The sequence below is a fragment of the Myxocyprinus asiaticus genome, chromosome 23 (genome assembly GCF_019703515.2).
Source record: "Myxocyprinus asiaticus isolate MX2 ecotype Aquarium Trade chromosome 23, UBuf_Myxa_2, whole genome shotgun sequence".
In the NCBI taxonomy this organism is placed as follows: domain Eukaryota; kingdom Metazoa; phylum Chordata; class Actinopteri; order Cypriniformes; family Catostomidae; genus Myxocyprinus; species Myxocyprinus asiaticus.
The window spans coordinates 17,883,100-17,900,551 of NC_059366.1; the positions used below are offsets into that span (position 1 = coordinate 17,883,100).

General features: G+C 39.9%; 1 protein-coding gene across 7 annotated transcripts in view; it reads left to right on the plus strand.

Annotated features, from left to right (window-relative positions):
- Window positions 1-17,452, plus strand: part of LOC127414110 (fibroblast growth factor receptor 3-like) — a 111,405-nt gene that overhangs the window by 84,987 nt on the left and 8,966 nt on the right. For 5 of the 7 annotated variants that reach the window (XM_051651869.1, XM_051651865.1, XM_051651868.1 and 2 more), the window contains 6 exons: window positions 2,537-2,706; window positions 9,013-9,136; window positions 9,225-9,415; window positions 14,172-14,316; window positions 16,275-16,450; window positions 17,297-17,445. In XM_051651869.1, the coding sequence (XP_051507829.1) occupies window positions 2,537-2,706; window positions 9,013-9,136; window positions 9,225-9,415; window positions 14,172-14,316; window positions 16,275-16,450; window positions 17,297-17,445 (955 nt within the window). Of the gene's footprint in view, window positions 1-2,536; window positions 2,707-9,012; window positions 9,137-9,224; window positions 9,416-12,526; window positions 12,672-14,171; window positions 14,317-16,274; window positions 16,451-17,296; window positions 17,446-17,452 lie in introns of all 7 variants that reach the window. The other 2 variants (XM_051651866.1, XM_051651867.1) reach the window with 2 other exon arrangements.

A 17,452-nucleotide genomic window follows, 5' to 3' on the forward strand; every position in this document is an offset into this window, starting at 1 on the left:
CACTCACAGAAAAAAGGTACTATTCAAGGTACAGTACAAGGGCCGTCACTGGGGTTAAAATATATAACTACGTTTTGGGACATAATTGTACCCTAAGGACCTGTTATGTACCTTTAAATGGTATACCTTTAAACCTTCCTCTGGGAACAACAACAACAAAAACAAACAAAAAAGTACCTTTTTGTCTCAGCCATCTCTGTGTTTTTGAAAGTACAGTAGGTCTTGAATCCCCTCCCAACCTCCCTCATCCCACCCACAATACCCGGCCATATTTTAACATATTTTCCCGCCCATTTCAAGAGTCTTTTTTCAGTCTGAGGTGTGAACAACTGGTGCTGAATTAGGGGGGTTTCATGACACTTTATGTATACATTTGTACCCAAAACAAAGGTACCATCCCAGTGGCGGCTTTGTACCTTTAACGGTACCTTTTTTCTGAGAGTGTGGTGTTCTCAATTAGAAAATCAATTCATACAGCATAATAAATACTGGTGTTTAAACTTCTAAAAGAGTTTTCTTTCAGGGGTTAGTCTATAGTGATTATCTTCTTCTTCTTTCGGCTGCTCCTGTTAGGGATCGCCACAGCAGACCATCCGTGATTCGCATATTTGACTTGGCACAGGTTTTTACACCGGATGCCCTTCCTGACGCAACCTCCAGTGGCTAGGGGACTAGTCTATAGTGATTATAATTAGCCTTAAAGGGATAGTTCACCCAAAAATGAAAATGATCCCATCATTTACTCAACGTCATGCCATCCCAGATGTGTGTGGCTTTCTTTCTTCTGCTGAACACAAATGAAGATTTTTAGAATAATTATTACTATAGTAATTTATTATAGTAACAAGTAATATGTGTAACACGGATGCTGTAAAATAAAGTGTTACCCTTATTTTACTTTTTTGTGCTATATTATCATGCAGTAACAAAGTGATTGATGTAAAATATGTCATCATGAAATCAGACACACTCCCCTCAAAATCTGAACACAAGTGGTCAAGAGATGCATATTAACACCAGGTGTGTCTCGCCTGTCCACTTGTGATCAGATCGCCCAAAACTATCTTAAAAACAGGTGTAAAAAGGGTCTAGTTTATTATCCCCATTTGGCTGGACAATCCAAAAACTTGGATGCCATTTTTCTCAGTTTTATTGTTGCCGTAGTTTGCATTTTGCCTTTGTAGGGCAGTATGCCCATTTAAATGGCTAAGTTAATATTTTGTGCATGCAGTCATTAGTGTGCCAGTGCTCTGTGTCAGAAATGCCAAAGGAAATGCCAGCCTGCCAATCACCTCTCAAACTCACAACTGATACCATCTATACAGTGGGCAAAGAGAAAAAGAGAGAGTTGCATTTTCAGTTAAATTTAGACCAGGAAATTACTGCAGTTTTCCCAAGTCAGTTACAGTATTCAGTATGCCACACTTTTCTTTTCACTTTCTCTATTTAGTTAATGGGTTTGTTGTGTGTGCGTGCATGTGTGTGTGTGTATGTGTGTGTGTGTGTGTGTGTGTGTGTGTGTGTGTGTGTGCTCGCAAATGTGTATTTTTGAGCTTGCATGTACGTCTGGAGAGAAATGTGGCATCTGTGGATTTAATCGCCAAGTTCACAGGTTGATCTGATCTGGAGTTAATTGTTTGATGAGGGATGAAAGCATGTTTACTCAATCTCTTAAAGACACACACACATTTATAAAGTACAAGACCAGACCAGTCTGAAAATGGAAATAATAACTTTGTTTTTAGTTGTATTATTGTACCTGAAGGATGTTACTGTAAGTATTTATGCTCTGATATTTGGCGTTAACTACCAGGAAGCCTAAACAAAGACCTGGCCGCATGACAGTCAGTATTATAAATTGATCTTGTGGAAAAATTAGAAAAAGGAAAACTTGTCTGTTATTATGATAGTTAATTATAATTATGAATCTGCATTGTGTGTTCATAGCTCTGTAAAGGATTTAACACTGGGCGTCTTTCAGAGTTCTGTCTCTAAGAGCATAAACATGCCTTGTGTGTGTGTGTTTGCTTTTCCAAACAAATTTTAATTCAGTCTGGGAATTAGGCAGCCAGACTGATGCTGCCACAGAGTGCTCAAGAAAAGTCTTTCCATAAACATTCACCCACACGAAGACTCCCGGAGAGGTAACACCCTACCCCCTGAAAAATAGCGGCACACGTCAACATATATTTACAGTGGCCACAAAAAGTATTTGGACACTTAAGTCACACTTAAAAATGTAGGAATGTCATTGCACTAGATCCATCCACTGAAATGACTTTGGAAGCCGATGGTTAAAAAAAAATACAAAATACAAAAAAATTAAAAATAGCTAACAAAAGCACAGTAAATTCTGAGAAAATGTTTAGCGTCATTTGTTTACAGATGCCACTTGATTTGATCTGTAGTATCTAAAGCAATGACACTGACATTCAGAAATGTTTTAATATGGCTTTTTTCTTCTTTCTTTCTTTTTTTTTTTTTTTTTTTTAGCAACATCTAATTCTATTCCTATCTTCATCTTTCTTTTAAACAGAAGCTCCATACTGGACCCGCCATGACCGGATGGAGAAGAAGCTATTGGCTGTTCCTGCTGCCAATACAGTGAAGTTCCGCTGTCCTGCTGCTGGCAACCCAACGCCCACCATCCACTGGCTGAAAAATGGGAAAGAATTCAAGGGAGAGCAGAGAATGGGCGGAATTAAAGTAAGACAATAGGAATATTGATAAAGAATATATGCTTCCAAACAGTGTTTATTATTAGAGTGTGTGAGTGTGTGTTTAGGATTACAAATAATAAGAGTCTGCAGTTATTAACAATGTGCACAATCAACATCTTCTCCTTCAAGTGATCTCTCTCTCTGGATCTTATTTACCTGTTGACTCTAGAGAATACTTTCACCTGTTGAGCAGATGAACAGAAAGTTGCATGTGGTCTTGTTGTTATTTATGTGTTTAAGTGTGTGTATGTATTGGGGGGGGGGGGGGGGGGGGGGGCAACTGATTTTTTTTATTTTTTGTTTTGTCATTTATCTGATGACTTCTGCCGTGTCATTTTAAAAGAACTTCAACTTTTAATAAAGCATCTCGAAACACCTGCGTTCTGTTCTATTCGTTGCGCTGTGTCTACCGTTTTTAGTGCAAGGACATGTTCGTTCTGAACGGCCCCTTATGCCTTTCCAGCTTCCCTTATTCCAAGTTTCCAGCTTCTCAGAATTTTCTTCTGATAAATTAAGTTCTAAACGTAAGTTTGGGAGGAGCTTGTTCATCAGGGCCTGTCAGTCATTTTCGAAGGATATATAAGCAGCCGCCTCCCTCACACCGGTGACGATTCTTCTGGTATACCTCCACCTTTATAACGCCTATACCAATAGATGGGGGGGGGGGGGGTCTCAGAGCTCAAGCCCAGCCCTGCTTTTGAGCCCCTCCATTATGGGCAGCACTCCAAATCGGTTCACCTTAATGTGCTCCAGTGCTATATGAACCTGTGACCCCAGAAATCTCACAGGTGTCTCCTCTAGATTTGTCACAAACAAGATACCAAAGTTTGCAATCAAAAGTCAGGGATTTCGATATGATCTAAAACATTTCTTATCAGATACTTCCATGGACAAATTATCTGAGCAATGTCATCCACATTAATTGTATAGTTCTTTAATGATACTTCAAGTCAACAATTGTCTCATTTGCTTATATTATTATTCCTCCTGAGCATTTTAGGAGTAACATCTGAAACAAAATTGACTCTTAAAAGAAACTCCACCAAGTGTACTAAGCTATGAAAGAGCAAACTCTTCATACAATTTTCCTCTGGGTCCCTCTACACACACAGAGACACAAGCACATTCATGCACATTCAGATTCTTTAACACACTCTTGCTTTGCATTGACCTGTTAGCATAGAATATAACCAGCATCCCCTAAGAGAGACATTTAGAAACAAAACATTGACCTCTCCACCACTTCATGGCCATAGTGACCACCCTGACCTTAAAAACGCACACATATACACACACCAGGGGTCCGCACTGACCCAGGGTCATCCTTTATATCAGACCTTCACTCTGAATCAAAACAATCACTGCTGGCATAGAGATGCCTGACAGCATCATAATAACTTTATTTAACACACACATACACATAGACTTGACAGCTCAAATTGTATGTCTTCTATCTCTATTAGGACCAAGGCTAAAAGTCATAGCTCTTATATTTATCTGCGTGTTTTTGTGCAAATGTCAGGCCTGAAGTGTTGATAACACACTCAACAATGCGTTAAAGTGAATGAAACTTCTTCCATCATTTACCATCATGTTGTTCTGAACCTGTGTATCTGAGAATTAATGATAGCACAAATATCATTTTGGGGTAAAGTGCAGAGAGTCATGGAAAATTAAACTTAAGTAGTTTAAATGATTCCCTGGGATATCAGTGTATTCCATCTTAAAACTCTTTTCTGCATGGCAAGGGGAACAATAATGCTGTGATTATGTTTCAGTTGGCACTGGAGCCAGTCATAAGTTTGTCTACTTCTCTGGCAGACGGTCAGAACTTGTTAATTGCAGACTAAATGCGATAAGATTACCGAATGAGTTTTAAATGCGAGTAAATGAGTCACATGCTGTACTCTCATTGTTCAAAACTATCCATGACTTTGTTTAGACAGTTGACTTTCCCACAGTTTTCCCCTTCAAATGACCACACACACATTAATGCAATAACACTCAAACACTCTTACAGACACACACACCCTAGAAACGTTCTGTCCTGACTGGCAGGGTTCTAAGGTCAGAGGTCACCTCTCTATTGAGTCATCAGGAGGGTGAGGTTCTGAGAGGGTGTTGCCGTGGCGATTTAGAGCCGTTGATTGACAGGGGGGAGGCATGGCTTTTGTCATGCTCACATATGGTAGCCGAAGTCACATTGTTAGAATGCTAATCTGCGGCACTGTGGGTTAGTCACACCTTAAGCACACATACACACTGAAGCTTTGTGAAAATGGCATGTGTAAGAGTGTGCAAGCTTCTTGCAACAAATTCAACATCTCAATTGACTAGAGAGTGCATGAAGACTGTTACGTCTTCCAGAGAGATGACTCAATTTCAGTTGGCGTTCTCCGTGGGAGCACTAGTGTTTTAAATTCTACATGCTTTTTTGTATGTCTCTAATGAAATGCTGAATCTCTAATCCACTGACAAATGTACCTTTTGTCTATATGCCACAGCAGCAGTGAATTACTTTATTAAGTTGCATAAAGTGCCTGAGTAAAGAAACAAAAATTTTTGTGTAGAAATAGGTAAAATGTGTAATTTATCGATGTTCGAATACTTTCGCCGTTCACAGTTTAATGTTTGCAGCTTAGACAGGACTGTCTGACTGACATGAAAAGTGCCCAGTCAAGGTTTTTACATGTCGTTAAGAGGCAGGTTTATGAGAAATAGTTTATAGTACAATAACAGACCACAGTGGGGGAATAAAAAAATGTAAATAATAACTCAAAATAATAATAATCAAATATTTGCACAGCAATAGACTTTGTGATCAGAATTTCTATCCAAGCAGTAAATTACAGATTATTTCACAGACATAACCCAGAAAATATGCATAATAAATGTATAATATATTATGCATAACATACAGTTATTTGGTTGATATCTAGTTTACTTAATAATTTAGTACCTTAAACAAAACTCTTGAGTATCTTTCAAAAATTGATGTCAATAACCTGGCAAATTTTGGCAAATTCAGTGATTATCTCTTGTTCAAAAGTGCTTATGGCATCAACCTGGTACTGCATCTTCTTGTTCTTGTACAAATTATGTGCCCATGTCAATATAAACTGATTGGTTACATTCTCTAGAGCTCTTAGGAGACTTTCTGTACAATGTTGATGGGATCCTTTAATGGTGAAACATTTCCAGTCAGACCTTTTCCAACACTTTCCACTGAGAGAGAGAAACAGCTTTTTAATGACTAGTCTTGGGGTCAGTTGTTTTTGCTTCCTGTCTCTGTGGGTCAAATTAAACAGCACTGCTGTCTGGATGAGTCTACACCATCTTGACACAACCATCAGTCCTGGAAACACACTCAAACACACACACAACATATGTAAGAGAGACCTGAGCTTCTTGTCACCACCCGGGTCCCTTTACTCCTAATATTCCCACAATATAGTCACAATTAAATTTAACTAAATGAAAACCACCAAACTGATGTTAACTCCTAACCCCAGTCTGACATCAGAGCTAAAGAGGCTTTATTTGAGCGGAAGAGGAATTTGAGCAGTGAAGTTCAGTTGATTATTGGATACCCCCGCTTGGGTATTTCTCGCTCAGAAAGGAATTCACTTAAAATGAATTGCGGTTGCTGATGGATTTTTGTTTCCACGCACTGTATGCATTGTTTTAGCGCCTGGAATAAACTCAGGTATTTCGTGAAACGCATTTGGAGAATTTCTGCTGCCATAACGATTGAAAATTTAAACAAACATGTCTCTTAAAGCTGAAGTGTGTAACTTTTTTGATTTCCTCAAAAGATGAAACACTGTCTCTGTTGCGCTATAAAATATTGTTCTGTTTGTTTGAGTGGCCCAACTGCCCGACAATGGCATCATTGACTCAACCTATGGTGTGAGTTTCGGGTGCGACTACCTGTTAGTTCGGTCAGCTGTCGACAGGTGGGGTTTTGGTGAAAGGTGTTTAAAAACAATGTTTATTTTGCAATTCCGTTTGGTGTTGCTACTGGTGCAGCAATTACACACTTGAGCTTTAAAAAAAATCTTCATTTACATCTAATTTTGATAACCAAATAGTGCTAATTTTTGTGAATAAGGCACATTCTATAATAAGCGCTGAAACAAAGCACAGTGACTTAAAGGAATGTTCCGGGTTCTATACAAGTTAAGTTCTATCAACATTTGTGGCATGATATTGATTACAATAATAAAAGAAAATAAAATAAAAAATATGGTTGACAGTGAGGCACTTACAATGGAAGTGAACTGGGGCAATTTTTGAATGTTAAAATACTCACTTTTTCAAAAAAAAAAAATATATATTGTATAGCCACAAGTTGTAAACAATATGCTTGTAAATATTATTTTAGTGTGATAAAATCACTTACTAACCTTTTCTGTGTAAGTTTATAGCCAGTTTTACAACTTCGTTGCCATGATGATGTAGTCAACAAATCCTAAAACCCTAAAATGACTGTAAAAATAACTATTAAGTGTAAAACACTTTACAGCTCAAATAATACATGGGTTTTACTGGAAGAATTAATGTAAATGCTTTCATAAAATTTAAACCCTCCAAAAATTGTCCACATTCACTTTGCTTTTTTTAAAGAAATGGAGGGACGAGTCAAAATTAATTTTTGTGGTTATCAACATTATGCCACAAATGCTGTCGATTGAGCTTAACTTGTATTGAACTTAATTTAAATGCAGTGCAGCCCTATTTCAGCACATTTAGCACCTGGTTAAACTGGATTTCTGGTGGTAAGTGAATAAGATTCAGGTTTTCACGCTGAAATGCCATGCACAAATGTGGCACAACTGTTTTGTGAATTCACCGCTCAGTTTTTTTCAGTATCTGAATCGGCAAGGTAAAGCATGACATCACAACACTTTTCCTCTCAAATCCTTCGATGAATGATGGGATAAATTTACTATTGGCTCTCTTTCTCCCTGCCCCTCTCTCTTCCCATTTCTTCTAGACAAAGTGCTCGGCTAGATGCATGAACAGCTGAGAATTCTTTAAGGCTTTTTTTATTTATTTAATTTTTTACAGTGGACACATTGAGATAAATGTCTTACGAAGACACACACACACAAAATGCCAGTGTCAAATAAGATATAATCCTAATTTAACTCTCCCTTTCTCACACACACACACACTCACTCTTTCTCTCTCAGACATACACTTATGCACATTTCACATACTGTGTAGCATGTCAGTCAGCAAACTCTAAAGATTCATTGACTGAGAGAGCGACAGCGAGAGGAGGTGATGAACCTGGAGACAAGGGGGAGGAGAAGGAGTCCAGGGGGCAAGGGCGCATTTGCCAACTTTCTGAGACATTTGCGTCTGTGTGTGCACATGTTGCCCGCTCAGGCGTTGTTACCATGCAACTGTTCAAAAACATAGCCCATAATATTTACACAGTTAAATTTTTTTCCACTCCGACCTCCACAGTGCGAAGAGAGGGAATGAGAGAGAGACAGAGTGTGAGAGAGACAAAAAATGAAAGAGAGAGACATATATGCAGTTAGATTATGTTCTATGAATGAGTGGAGTGATTGTGTGTATATGCATATGCAAGTAGGTGAAGGGTTTGTGTAAACATAAAGAGACTTTGCGTTCCATTGTTACATTTTCCACAGCTGGTTTTGTTGGTATGCCATAAATGGTGTTCAGGTGTGGCATACATGGGTAATGGAGAATTTAGCACCTGCTTTTTGTAGACTAACAGAAAAACCTGAGGAAGGACTCAAAAGGATGTCTTACATAATATGCCACTTTAAGAATAAAGGAACTTTCCATAAATGCAATTCACTTTAATGTCTCATGGATTTTTTTTTTAAAGCAGTTTAGGCACAAATCCAGTGTTTTTGTTATGAGAACTATTAGATATATTAGATAAGTTTATTAATAACTACAAATCAACATTTAGTCCCACACTACCAAGCCTCTACTGACTGATAGCCTAATGTAGGTTCAATTTGCAACCCTGTTATTTTGTAACCTTGTTACCCATTCTGACATAGTTTTTCCCCATATCATAATTTTTTTAATTTGAGAAATTGTCTATTTACTAGAAAATTACAAAATCACACAAATCAGGGGTTTAAACATTATTTCCCCTTCGATATTAAACTGTTCCTCTGTTCACTAACCATTTCTTACAAAAAGATGTAATTTTTAAGAGTTTCAGGCCCTATTTTCTACCCTATTCATTGAAAGCGCCCAAAACTTCCTCTTAGACATTCTTTCTCTCCCGCCCTTTTTCTAGTTGAGGCATCAGCAGTGGAGTTTGGTAATGGAGAGTGCTGTTCCATCTGACCGAGGGAACTACACGTGTGTGGTACAGAACAAATACGGCACAATCAAGCACACTTACCAACTCGATGTGCTGGGTATGAACACACACACATACAACCTTTAACCCAAAATTACCTTCATCTGACTGCTGCACTTACCACCTCCCATCTCTTGTCCAATCAGAGCGCTCCCCTCACCGGCCCATCCTACAGGCGGGACTCCCAGCTAATCAGACGGTGGTGGTGGGCAGTGATGTCGAATTCCACTGTAAGGTGTACAGTGATGCTCAGCCACACATCCAGTGGCTCAAACACATCGAGGTTAATGGGAGCCAGTATGGGCCCAATGGCACCCCCTACGTCAACATCCTAAAGGTATAGCACTTAGTAAAGTCGTCTTTACTGGCACATAAGAAAAATTTATGAACAAACCATTTTTCCATTTAAATGGAAAGTTTGCTTTTTGTTGTACACATTGTTCCTTTTAGTTGTTTTTTACATCACCTACTTTTATTATCTAATCATTCATCTCAATGCCAGTTGCTCGGCTGGAGCTTGTTAAAATGCTTTTAAGAGCCTTCCAAAAAAATCAGGGGCACTGGCATACTATAATATAAATAGGTATTTGTGATTTAGCAGTTAAATTCTCAATGGAGAAACAGGCTTTTAACCTGCAGAATGGTGTAGTTATAGCATCTAGCAGCAGGGGTTAACTGCCCATGCTAACCTGCTAAACCTTGACACACCTGGTTTGTAATAGCGAACCAGGAAGGATGTACATACAGTAGATATAGAGGGAATTTTGATAAAAGAATCCAACTGCAGCTTGTAGCCCCATATTAACCTTGTGCAACCCCTTGTACACATGCGTGGACGTTGTATTTTGGCTTCACTATAAACAACACATAATTTAAATTCATTTAAATTCATCATCCGACTGATCTCAGTTCAGTATACTCTGGGCTGTCAGTAAAGGGTTAAACTTTCGCAGCACAGAGTCATGTGACAAAACAATATGGCACCAATCACAGCGGAGTTTGTCTTTGGGAGAAACGGCAACAAAACTACATCTGGTAAGAAACCTAATTAAGTCTTTACATTGAAATCTGTTTGAGTCAAAAAACTAAAGCCACTAGTTTCATCTGATATGGCATTTTTTTAATTTTAGCAATTTATCGCGAAAAGCCACGCTGCTAAACACAATGTACACTATAGTGAACAATAGAGCTAGTTTTCCTTAGAAATCCTGATGTACTGTGCATTATCACTAGTGGTCGACCGATATATCGCAGAGGCCGATAAATCAGCCGATATTCTGATTTTTTTAATTATCGCATTGGCCGATAAATTTTCCCGTTTGGCCGATTTTTTCTTGAGGGCACTGAGAATTGCCTGCCTGCATGTGAAGCGACTGAGACATGTAAACGACCAGTCACAGTTCATTTTCTTGTTACGTGCCATCGTGTTACTACAATAATAGACCGGTGTGCAACACAGTGTCATTTAAACGGTCCACATATCAGAGCCACGGCAGATGTGTTTGAGCTCATAATGTTAAAGTGCTCGTCTGTTTCATTCTCTCTCTCTCCTCAACAGTTCCCTGTAACTTTTAACTGTCTTGTCTAATGATAAAAAGGCAAATATCAATAAAACTAATATCATATACTGTCTGCAAATATGCGCATATCTCATTTAAACAGATGTAATAAACCAACCTCACAACTTCAGCAGATCCAGCATCCTGTGGAACGCTCATAAATCTTCCTCTGAAGCACATATTCTAATAGTCTCTCCTCAACAGTTCCCTGTAACTTTTCTAATGATAAAAGGCAAATATCAATAAAACTTGTATTATATACCATTTGCAAATATGCAGATATCTCGTTTAAACAGATACAGGAAGCGTTGCCCTTTCGGCTGACTCGGTGCCGGATGGTTTTCCCTGCCTACGGGGGACAGGAACAGGGGAGGAGAAGGAGAGGAGGAGGGGAAGGAGAGGGGGAGAGGAAGGAGAGGGAGAAAGATAGAGGAGCGAGAGCAGAGAGAGAGAGAAAGAGAGAGAGAGAACTCTCCGGCACCCGAAAATGGTCCTCAGCCAGCTGGACTGCATCCGTCAGCGATGCTGGGCGATGGCACTGGACCCACTCAGCCGGCCCTTTCGGTTGCCAGCTGACGAGTTGCTCCAGCACCACCGGATGGATCGTCTCCTCGGCGTCGCGATCCTCAGCCAGTGGCGAGGGCTCCAGGACAGCCTCTTCCTCCTCCAATCCCAGGTTTCGGCACCAATGTTGCAGATCAGTTCTTAATGTGGAAAGGAGGAAGCGGCAGCTGGGTGAACAATCCACATGAGAATATAATAAACACTTTTCAGTGTATAACAAAATGGGGTGCTTTTCAGCACCACGTATAAACATAAAGACACACACACACACACACACACACACACACACACAGACAGGCTTCATGCATCTCTCTCTCTCTCTCTCTCTCTCTCTGGAACTGCGGCTCCGGCTCCTCTTTATCCCTTTCCCGGCTGATTGCAATCATTCTCCCCCAGCCATCCCTCCTCATCGCTCAGCCACACCCCCCCGTTCACCACAAATCTCACAATAGACTCTGCGACAGGAGAATTAGGGGTCTCTCACTCTCATTTTCCTCTCTGAGGAGAGAGAGAGAAGAGGCAGACATCTGTTTTGGGCTAAAGCTAACTGCCGTGGTGGCGTCGCGGAGGAAGACAGCCATTAGCTCTGCTGCCCCACTTGCTCTTCAATAGAGAAGATGGGAGGGAACGAGGGAAGAGGCTCCCAAAAAAGTCATGGAAAAAATGAGTGCGGGAAGCAAGGGAAGGGCCGATTCAGCAGGCAGAGGAGGGGAGAGTGTCGGTTGGCCAGACCGCCACACTATTTTAGACTCCCACATAATTGAAACAGCATTTTACTGGGAGCCGCGTGCCGGCTTTTCCCTTCCCCACAGTCTCATCTGCGCGCCCTCTAAAGCCTTCCCCTAGACCGAAAGTGCTGAACGACAGATCATGTGTGGCGCAAAGCCTGCGATCAAGGGAAAGGAAGAGATCGGAAACAGAGAACAAAGCGAATGAAGCGTCTGAAAGAAATTTGTGGACGCCATGGCCTAGTGGTTAGTTTATGTGCTCTGATGTGTTGATTGAGCTGTGCTCAATCAAGTTTTCGAATCCAGCTCGCAACAAAATCGTTAATGGTGTACTTGAGGTTTACTGATGGGCCTGAGGAGTATGTTTAAAAAAAAAAAGGTTACAAAACCCTGAAATAAAAAGGCAAAAAAAAAAAAACTACACTAACTGCACATATAAATCTTCATTGGTTGCAGCCTGCAAAATCTTGCTGCATCACATATTGGTATCTTGAAAAAGTGGTAGAACAAGGGGCAGCACTCATTTTAAATCATTAAGTGTATGTATTCACGGGTGATAATTCTCCCCTCTGACTAAATGTGTGTGTGTCTCTGCAGAGTTTTGTCAGTAAGGTAAAAGAGGCCCACGATATGCTGACTCTGTATAATGTGTCAGAGAGAGATGCAGGCCAGTACTGGTGCAGAGCCCACAACTTTTTAGGCATGTCAGAGAATGCATTCTGGCTCACAGTGTCCCAGCCAGGTAAATCTCTCTCCAAACAGCCGCTGTCAATCAAGACTTTGGTGGTGGCGTAGAGTCAAACTCCCCTAAACTCTCTATATTTCTCTCTGCTCTTCTCTCACATATTATCCTCCCCTTCTCACACATTAAAAACAGTGACCTGATCCAGGGATTTGTTATGTAAGGCGAGTGTTTGTCTGCTTCATTTAACGACTCGCTTTATCTTCTTCTCCAATCAATACAACAAGGGCTTGTTTAATAGGAACCGAGTTGGCGCCACACACACATTCTTATTGATTTCCCATACACATAACACTGCCACTCACAACTTAACCACTGCTCCTTTTTAGTATTTAAACACACACATACACATCTACACACCAGTGTTGAGGAAGCTACTATGAAGCTGTACTCTTAAATTACTCGTAATTTAAAATAGTTAAGTAACTGCAGTTAACTACTTAGAAAAAGTACTCAACTACACTGCAAGGTACTAACAAAAAGTAGCAAACATAAAGGATATTTAAGTGATATATTTTTAAAGAGCAGTATTTATCTGCCCTATAAACAATTAAGATATTGGTTAGTTTTACAGCATTAAGCTTACACATTTACAGTTACATGTAAACTAAACACAAGTAAAAAAAACAACTATAAACACAAATATATGTAACTGAGTCAAAAACATAGTGGCGAACAGGAGTATTTAACTAAATTAACTACAACAAAGAAGACCTAAAATGCCATGTAGGGACTCAAATGAATTAGTGAATCATTTTGAATCGTTGATTCAGTCAGTACGTTTACATGCACTTTAGAAGTTTGCTTTTATTTAGACCAAAATAATAATTCATCTTTTTAACATGTCACCTAGATCATGCAAATTTAGCTCGGCTTAATCCAGCATGTATACACATTAATTGGACCACAATTGGCCTCAGCATTGTGTTCATGCTCTGAAAAAGTTTATTTGTGACATTATTTAACACTTCCACAGCTGACGCTTCCTTCCAATATTCGATTATGCATTATGTCATGTATACATAGACATACAGATGAAGACTGTAGCTCGTTTTAAAAAACAGCTAAACTACTTAAAAAATGTAGTTAAATTATCTGGTCAACACTTTTAGTTAGTTACTCCCAAAACACTGCAACACACCACTCTGAGTTGAAGAACAGAGTAAAATAGATGGTAGTTTTAAATAAGCCTTAAAGCTGGTTCTCACCCATGGGTGCTTTATTAATATTTTCTTTGCACCTCAAACAGACATTCTGGATAAGAATCCTAATGTGACCTGCTACTGCTAATGGGGCGTTACATTTTCTGCCAGGGTTTGGGGTTTTACTTTGCTTCTAGGTCATCTCCCTCACAACCAGGAGTGTGGGATTTCTGGGATACTGGTGATGGGCTGACTGATCTTCCTCCTCGGTGCTGGGTGCTGTTCTCCTCTTCTCCTTTCTTAAGGGTTGTGGTTTATGGATCTGTCTTTCTCTCTCTATCTCTCACTGCTTTTCCAGACCGCGGGTATAAATACTACAGATAAAGAGCTGGAGATTCTCTACCTGACCAATGTGTCTTTTGAGGATGCGGGACAATACACTTGTCTCGCGGGGAACTCCATTGGCTATGCTCATCACTCTGCCTGGCTTACAGTATTACCAGGTATACTCGTCTCCCTCCGGAGTTTCTCACTCTGCCTTTGTCTCTATTTCCTGTGTCCCCTATTGTCCTTGCATGTTTTATTCATAACTTTGAAGTTAACTGAAGTTCATTGATGAATTTTAAGTGTTGTTAAAGTGTTGTATTCTCTATGGACCTTAGTTAGGCAGCATATTTTAATAGCCTCATTTTCATTCATGGCTAATTAAATATGAAGTCTACCCTGACTGAGGTCCATTTCCCCTGAACAAGGGCCCAGCAGTTAGTCATTGTTTTTTTGTTTTGTTTGTTTTTTCTCCCCAATTTGGAACGCCCAATTCCCAATGTGCTCTAAATCCTCTTGGTGGCATAGTGGCACTCCTCAATCTGGGTGGCAGAGGACGAATCTCAGTTGCCTCCACGTCTGAGACCATCAATCCACGCATCTTATCACGTGACTTGTTGAGCGCGTTACCGCGGAGACGTAGCATGTGTGGAGACCTACGCTATTCTCTGTGGCATCCACGCACATCTCACCACACGCCCCACCGAAAGCGAGAACCACATTATAGAAACCATGAGGAGGTTACCCCATGTGACTCTACCCTCCCTAGCAACCAGGCCAATTTGGTTGCTTAGGAGACCTGGCTGGAGTCACTCAGCACGCCCTGGATTCGAACTCCAGGGGTGGTAGTCAGCGTCAATACTCGCTGAGCTACCCAGGTCCCCAGTCATTGTTTTTAGATTTTAACATGACATATGCAGACAAAACATTGCTCAAACATCATTGGATGAGATGATGGGATTTTCTCATAGACTGTGTCCACTCGATAACACACGCGCTCATATTGGAAGTGTTTGTCATCTGAGTATTTGCTGATGGCACAGAGTCACAGTAGCTGTGAGGCACGATTAATTAATTCTTATATCCTCGCCGCTTTACAATGAGATAAATGACAGCATGCTCATCCTGTTATCCTCCTCTCCATTCTGCTGTTTATAATTAAAATCGCTTCTCTTGCATAGAGCTGCAGAACTCTATCCGTGAGGCTCACACAAATGCCAAATAAGCCTCCCAGAGAGAGGAGCATTATAGGATGTTTGTACCTGCATGGGGTTGCGATAGCATGTTAATTAGTTTGAAAGGTGGCTGTACATTAATTACAGGCTTTTCGCTTAATGACCTAACTTCGAATAAAGAACAATCAGTGGCGATTGACTTAAGATCACCCCTTATGTAATAAATTAGTTGGGTTTGTTCTTTTAAACTGGTTTTAAAGTTACTCTTACTCCCCTTGGAGTTTTTAAATTAAAGTCCTGAGGCTACAGTAAGCGAGGAATTAACGTTGGGGAGAATTTTGTGGGTAAACTATTTGGTTACTTGAGCGATAAGTAGGGTTCAACATTAACTTTGTGCCACACCAGCCAATTGAAGGGGCCAGAAATAATTATTATTAAACAGGAACTGTATTTTGCATTATTTTGATTAAAAAACTAGAACTTTTGTCCCTATGGTAATGGGATTATTTAGCTGTTTTTCCTTGCATATTTGTGATAAACAACACTGGTCATTGTGTCACTTGCAACAACAGTCTCTGTAAAATCTGTCAGAAAAACATGAAGACAAATCGCAATTATGTTCCTCGCATTTTTGTTTTTGCTAGAAGACCTACAAGTCGCAACAAATGTTTTCTCTAGTAGACCGTTTGTATGCTTTTGAATTATTTACGTCACTTATGTCAGCAAGGGTTAGACTATCAATGTCTATGTGTTTGACTTAAACCATGTATTACGTTGCAGTTCCTAATAAAACTTTATCTAACAATCCATTGGCAAGTAATTAACATGTATAGCAAGTGTTAATTTTGGACCCTGACAATAAGTAGAGAACTTTGCTACACTTTGCTCATGTCTCATTGTGAGGATATCTTCACCACATTTCCATGTCTAATCTTGCTGTTTGTTTTTGTGGTCTGTGCCAGCGGTGGAGATGGAGAGAGAGGATGATTACGCTGACATCCTCATCTATGTGACTGGCTGTGTGCTCTTCATCCTCACCATGGTCATCATCATCCTGTGCCGTATGCGTATGAACACACAGAAGACTCTTCCCCCGCCGCCAGTGCAAAAACTGTCTAAATTCCCCCTCAAGAGACAGGTAACAGAAAGTAGATACAAGATTTGATCAATCCATTTCTCTTTTTCTCTTTCTGTTGGTCTTAATCAGTCTCTCTTCTCTGCTCACAGCATTACATTACCATGAATGCAGTATCTGCACAATTAATAGTGTTTTAATTAATTAGTGTTTGGACTGGTTGTGTCTTGGAATCACAATGTTTTATGTTTTTTTTTTTTTTTTTAAAGATTTTTATGGATAAATAGAAGTCTATGGTATGTCCCTATTTAGATAGCTTAGTAAATGTGTGTGTAAAGAAAGAGAGGGATGTCATAGATCTGATGCGTCAGAGGGATATTCATGCTCTCCCATGACTGTCAGTTTTGAGATCACATTTCACTCCCAGTGAAACTTCTGCTCTCTCTGTTGTTTTAAAGATTTTAAATTGCAGCAGCTGCAACTGAATTGACACACTGAAACACACTCACACAAACTCTCTCTCTTTCTTTTTGTCTCTCTAATATTTCAATCTCCCAATCTCAATTATTTTCTGCAATCAAAGTCTGAGATGCTCTTGTTTCACACGGGAATCAACTTGAGCTGCATAAACATGTCTCTTTTTCAAAACTGTGTGTATTTGGTGGATGACTGTATGTGTGTGTCTATTTTGAGCGCAGCATGGCAGTTAGTTCTGATTTTAGAAAATATTGAGATATCATTGTTAGACAGTTTGATCTGACTTGACTCTAGATGTTCTTCTTTAAAGAACTTCTTGATATTTTCTGTGCACCTGCTCTCTTTTCACACCATTGCTCTTGCTTTTACACTGGGTCATTTTCTGTTTCTCTTGCAGGGACAATAACATGCTGTTTTCATTCTTTACCCAAGCAGGTGTCCTTGGAATCTAATTCTTCCATGAATTCAAACACCCCATTGGTCAGGATTGCCCGCCTGTCATCCAGCGATGGACCGATGCTGCCCAACGTTTCTGAGCTCGAACTGCCTTCTGACCCCAAGTGGGAGTTTTCTCGTACAAAGTGAGTT